The sequence below is a fragment of the Asparagus officinalis genome, chromosome 5 (genome assembly GCF_001876935.1).
Source record: "Asparagus officinalis chromosome 5, Aspof.V1, whole genome shotgun sequence".
Lineage (NCBI taxonomy): Eukaryota > Viridiplantae > Streptophyta > Magnoliopsida > Asparagales > Asparagaceae > Asparagus > Asparagus officinalis.
Genome location: NC_033798.1, coordinates 627,218 through 633,909, shown reverse-complemented (window position 1 = coordinate 633,909; position 6,692 = coordinate 627,218). Strand labels below are relative to the sequence as shown.

General features: G+C 35.3%; 1 protein-coding gene across 1 annotated transcript in view; it reads right to left on the bottom strand.

Annotated features, from left to right (window-relative positions):
* LOC109840629 (ADP-ribosylation factor 1-like) overlaps window positions 1–6,684 on the bottom strand; it is an 8,918-nt gene extending 2,234 nt beyond the window's left edge. The window contains exons 1-5 of the mRNA XM_020409357.1: window positions 6,576–6,684; window positions 6,311–6,491; window positions 5,133–5,203; window positions 4,716–4,835; window positions 3,389–3,507 (exon numbers count right to left, since the gene is read on the bottom strand). Coding sequence (XP_020264946.1) covers window positions 3,389–3,507; window positions 4,716–4,835; window positions 5,133–5,203; window positions 6,311–6,458 — 458 coding nt within the window. The 5' untranslated portion in view covers window positions 6,459–6,491; window positions 6,576–6,684. The remainder of the gene's footprint in view (window positions 1–3,388; window positions 3,508–4,715; window positions 4,836–5,132; window positions 5,204–6,310; window positions 6,492–6,575) is intronic.

Sequence of the window (6,692 nt, the reverse complement as noted above, 5' to 3'; positions counted from 1 at the left end):
CCAAGTCTTCTTTGACATTACCACTACTACCTTCAACCTGAATCCATTCATACATCTAATTTTTTTCAACCTTACCCCTCATTTTTATCTCCTCCATATATTATTCTACCATTCCAAACAAATTAAGTCCTCAGCAACAACAAGGAGATTAAATTCCAAACCAAAACCTCCTTAGACGTCACTAGCACCCACATCCATGATCAAGGCCGCCAATATTCAATCTGCCATGACCTCGATATCACTACCAAGACCACCACCTACTTACTTACCCGTCCAAATCTTCATGATCGTCTTCAACTACGCTGTCCAGAACCTCAAAGCCGTCTTCAACTGAGCCAATTCAATGCCAGCACATATCAAAAGACTTACGTAGACAATGTCAATTATAATTAAGACGTCGACAGACGTAGTGATGTCCACGAATCAGTCCATTCTTCATACCGTCATCAGGGTAAAAGTTCGGAGAGAGAAAATAAAGATCATAGCCTCATACTTTGAGATGTGTATTTTTCATCCAAATATGCTTGATTATTTCAATTTCTGTGAAATAATTTTGTATTTCACCAATTGTGTGAAACCGGTTATACTCCTTGATGTCAAAATATGAAACAAACTTTTAAATACTATTTCATAAATTCTCAAGCAAAAGCAGATAGTAGTCATCATTTTGCAAAAAGAAGCTTTATGAACGTATAGATTAGTAGGAAACTCTAAAAACTTTTAAACACTCTAATAGCAATTTCAATGATTCAAGGGAGTATAATTTCATAATAACTTAAACGTGTGAGATATAAAAACAATCTCAAAGATTTTGGTGCTAATTTCAAAATATGAAAGAATTAGGGGACTAATATAGAAAGGTCTATAAACATAAATAGACAAAAAAATATGGGAGCCAATTCAATGCCAGCACATATCAAAAGACTTACGTAGACAATGTCAATTATAATTAAGACGTCGACAGACGTAGTGATGTCCACGAATCAGTCCATTCTTCATACCGTCATCAGGGTAAAAGTTCGGAGAGAGAAAATAAAGATCATAGCCTCATACTTTGAGATGTGTATTTTTCATCCAAATATGCTTGATTATTTCAATTTCTGTGAAATAATTTTGTATTTCACCAATTGTGTGAAACCGGTTATACTCCTTGATGTCAAAATATGAAACAAACTTTTAAATACTATTTCATAAATTCTCAAGCAAAAGCAGATAGTAGTCATCATTTTGCAAAAAGAAGCTTTATGAACGTATAGATTAGTAGGAAACTCTAAAAACTTTTAAACACTCTAATAGCAATTTCAATGATTCAAGGGAGTATAATTTCATAATAACTTAAACGTGTGAGATATAAAAACAATCTCAAAGATTTTGGTGCTAATTTCAAAATATGAAAGAATTAGGGGACTAATATAGAAAGGTCTATAAACATAAATAGACAAAAAAATATGGGCTGTGCCCATTTAGAATGAAAAACTGTTAGTAAATAAATAGAAAACAAACGTTGATAAAAAAAGCATCCAATATGGCCGAGACGAGAAAGTAGTCAAATATTAAACAGACAATTAAAAAATATAAAGGTTAGCCCAAGCTAAAGCTAAACCAGCTCAAACTAAAAAATAATAATTAAAACGACTAAGGCCAATCGACCCGTGAACCTTAAAAAATAAATAAACAGAATAATAATAATAATAATAATAATAATAATAATAAAAACAACAAACACCACCACCACAATATAATCAACATTCGTTTATTCATGTATATAGAAGTTTTTACCTCAAAGGCAAACTAACTCAATATTTGTTTATCACCATTCCAAACGATCAATGGATCGGTAGATTAATGTTAATTAAAATATGCATCCATCTAACTGCAATTCTATCTGTGCTTGGCCTAAAAAATCATTAATAACGAACCGTAATTGATCATCCGGATCCGCATCACTAAACCATTCCTACTCATTTACTTTTAAGTTTATGTGATATTATATATAAACACTCAAAACCTTTTGATGACACTTTACTTTAAATTTAACTTTTTGCTGCAAAACAAAGACATCCACGTGCAATGCACGTACACATACACCATACTAGTTTATATAAATATATCTGACATAAAAAATGAGAAATCTATGAAACTATTGTTTACATCAATATTATCAAGGCACAAGGCGCAATGTAGGGGCAAATTCCCTTACATGCGCAAGGCGATGCGCGCGCCTCAGTGAAGCGAGGCACATACCACAAACAAAATTATTTGATACATATATCAAATTAAAAAAGCAACATGTTTATGATTTTTTGTAGGAAAAAATATGCCAAGATAAGAATTGCACCTCTCAAATCACAAAATAGAGTCCTAGACTCCTAGTTCATAATTTTAGCACTAGTTAAAATAGTGTTAACCTTACCCTTTCATATTTTCAGTAATTAATCAAGTTGAAATATATAAAAGAACATTTGCTAATCATACATTCATAATTACCAACATTATTAATAACTAATGTCATAATATTTGGAATAATAGTTTGTGATTTCTTAATCAATGTTCTAATTTTACAGATATATAAGTAGTAAAGACAGAAGAGAAAAAAGGGGAAAATGAAAGAAAAGATGGTAGGGTAGACAATTATATGGGGGAAAAGGAGAAAATGAATGAAGAAACAAAGGCAAAAGAGAAGGTAAGAGAAGAGGAATAAGAACATATAGTAGAAAGAGTTAGAGACAGGATAGTGATGTGCACTGAGGCACATTCGGGTGCGAGGCGCACCAAGGTGCAGTGAGGGCATGCCTCACGCAATGCGCCCCGCATAAGCGCTCGAGGCGCCCACCTCAGTGCAGCCAAGATAGCACTGGTTTACACATTAAGTTTTAGTTCCTTAGTGTTGCTACATCTTCCGTATATCTTTGGTACATATTAGATAAGTTTTAGCCTTTTAGGATACATCGTAGGAGTATGAGGCAACTATTGCAATGTATCCAACAACCACGTATCCAAGTAATAGATTCATATTTAGTCACGTATGTGTAGTGCATTGTCTTTCAAATATAAAGCTGAAGGAAACTGCATTAATCAAATACAGCATCTGAACAATTAAATTATAAAAAATAGATAAAAGTTGTATACCACCCATTGAAATATCAAGCTATTCATCATCACTAACATTCTCTCTATAAGGATTAATGCAATGATCAAACAGAAATTATAAACCTTATCTAAATAGTCTCAAACATATCAGTATTAGTAAACATAATTAGTGAGAGTCAGTACAAGTGTCACTCAACACTATAAGGATTAATGCAATGATCAAACAGAAATTATTAACTTAATCTAAATAGTCTCAAAAATATTAGTATTAGTAAACATAATTAGCGAGAGTCGGTACCAGTGTCGCTGGCGAAGGGAGTGGAGACCAAGTTTATCGGTAATTTCAGCAGCATTCATTGCATTTGGCAGATCCTGTTTGTTTGCGAAAACAAGCAAGACAGCATTTCGCAGCTCATCCTAACCACATCAACCAAACAGAAGTCAGTTGCTGTGAAACTTCTTGTCAAAAGAGGAAACTTTTATAAAGTACAATAAAATTAGATGATGTACAAAAATTATTCTGGAATGTAACTATTAAATGTAACCATAATGAGTTAAGATTTGACATTAGCTAAAAGGAAAAAAGAAATTGCTTGTATTTGGATGACATATTTCTGATCACAGCACTATGCTGTTAGGTATTATCACCCCTACTGGTTTTCGAACAATAAGGTGATATTTGCTATTGCAAGATATCCTTTTGACTTGTATACTCGTGTGCTGCACTTGCTTCGACTGCAGTTCCACGTTTTCACTGCAGTGAGTTTTGCGCCACAGTTGCACCCTAATACAATGAACCAAATGAATGAATTTGGCTATAATGAAATTGAAGCTCCAAACTATATTTGCCTTGCTTCCAGGGAATCCCATCAATAAAATGAATGATTGATGGAAGAACACACTTTTTTTTGGGTGGACATTGAAGCTCATAGTGGAGCACAAAAAGAAGCTGGTAAAATTTTGCCTAGAACTACAACTGTAACCAAAGTTTACTAAGGGCATGTTTGGATTTCAATGGGGGTAAGGAAAGTTAAGGGAAACAAGGGAAGAGAAGAGAAGGAAAGTTAAGGGAGTTCCCTTCCCCTTCATTACACCCAATTTGGAGGGAACAATTTTTGTGTTGTTGAGGGCGAACTAAGATGAACTAGGAGAAACTCTTCACCCATAAAAAACTATCCAAACTGGGTGAATGTCTCCCCTACCTTCCCTTCTCCCTTATTCAGCTCAATCGAAACAGGGCCTAAAAAGAACCGTTCTAAGAACCAGGTTATCCGTTAAGCAATAGCTTAACTAGTCATCCTCCAAAAGAACACAGGCCAAACAAGCAACTGGCATTTAGCTCTGGAGTTGGAAAAAGAGGTGTAAGTTATTAGCTAAACTGTAAGGTGTTCCTCATCCTAACACTTCAATACCACATCTAAAAACTGCCAGTGGCCCTAAAGCTTAACATTAAGTACTTTCATGACCATAATTCACTCTAACATGGATAGGTCATTTCATCCTCATGTTTCAAATTAGCATTATCTAAATGGTTACTATGATTATATAAATTTGTTAAAATGTCAGGGTTTCAGAGAGAGTTAATGAACAAACAACATGTAAACTGTTGTAAAAAATCAACATACCTCGTTTAGCATCCTGTGAAGCTCATCTCTTGCCTCAACAACACGATCTCTGTCATTGCTGTCAACGACAAAGATAAGACCCTGTGTGTTCTGGAAGTAATGCCTCCAGAGAGGTCTGATCTGTTATTTGAGAAATCACAAGGTCAGTCAAATGGCGTACAAAATTCACAATATTTAGCCACTGACAAGGCTCATAACGAGCATAATCTGCTTCCCTTTCATATATGATTATATTTATAGGATATTCTCACGAAATAAGTGACCGACACAATATGACATTATACAACTAGCAAGATTGTAAGTATTTCCAAGCATAGGATAACTACAGGAACAACTTACAGGAAAGTGCATCTGCCTAGGTATTTTCTTGATTTTGGTTTTCAATGATAAAATAAAGTAAGTAAAAATAAAGTGTACCTTGTCTTGACCCCCAACATCCCACACAGTGAAGCTAATGTTCTTGTACTCCACAGTCTCAACATTGAATCCTGCATCAAAATGTGAATTTCACTTTTTATAATAGCAGCATAATTTCATAACTCGACACAGTTTAACCAATCTGCAGTGAGATGAAAAATATAGAAATTCTACTAAAACAAAAATAAAATAGGGGGAATTTCTCAAACCAGAAAGGGGAGGTCTTGTTCAAAAAAAGAACAGGTCGAACTTCGAACGATGCACAGAATATTAAAGCTTAATAAAAATAAAATTCAAATAAATATATACGAAAGAGAAAATAAATAATCATTAGGAGGCCCTGTATACTACTTTCTCAGACCTAATATATAGAAAGACATCAGAAATTACATAGGCACCAACTAAGCAACAGCTAATGCTGTGGAACATCATAAAATACTGAATCACCGATAAATAAATCAAAATAAATCACTATAGTGATAATGGCTCTTAATTAGGATGATGCATGCAAGAAAGGTATATGTCTTCAAGCTATTCATAAACAAGAGAGCCATCAGATCCGCAATTTGAGATTAGGAACTCGTAAAAAATAGAATCCTCACAAACATCTTGCAAGGGATAACTGAAGGTTTTCAAATAGCAAACTGTGTAGGCTTAGATAACTCAACATGGAAAATAAAGGGGTAGTTACAATTTACAAGAAACACTCTCCATCTATACCTTATTTTCCAAGGAACCTTTAACGTAATCATTAATTTAGTAACGGAGTCTTGTTCTTCAGCAAGGAAGAAAACTAATTAAAGAAAATCAGATAAAGCTTAAAAAAATCTAAAGTTTTTGTTATCATCAGGGTTTCCTCATAGGAACCACCTTTACAATAGGGTTATTCCATAGAAACCGCCTTTTATTTTCAATTTATACATAAACCACCTTTTTAAAGTACTTTTTTTGGTCGCAATCGCACACCTGGTGCCGCTTTTAGGTCAAGTTTTTTTTTCCGGTTTTACTGTAATAATAATTCAGGGGTTATTCCTAGGTGAATCAAGCTCAGATCTCAGACACAACACAGAGGTCCCAAAAAAAAAACACAACATCGCATATTAAATCAGGAAAAAGGAGCTCTTTTTTTTACCGCCTCAATTCAAGCAAGATCAGGATGGGGAGGGGACGAGGTTTACCGATGGTGGGGATGGTGGTGACGATCTCGCCGAGCTTGAACTTGTAGAGGATGGTGGTCTTCCCGGCGGCGTCGAGGCCCACCATCAGGATCCTCATCTCCCTCTTCGCGAACAGTTTGCTGAACAGCTTCCCGAACGACAGCCCCATCTTTTAATCCTCCTTCCAAATCCCCGAGAAGACCTGGCGACGATCCAAAACCCTGAGATCCGAGAGCGAAAAGATCGAAGATCGAGAGATCGAGAGAGATGAGAGTGGTAATCTTACCGATTCCTTCTTCTCCTTTCTTGGGCGTGAGAGAGAGAGAGAGGCGTCTTCAAACCGCAAGGCTGGGTTAAATAACGAGAGAGAGAGAGAGGGCCAGCCGATGTCGCGTGAATCGTA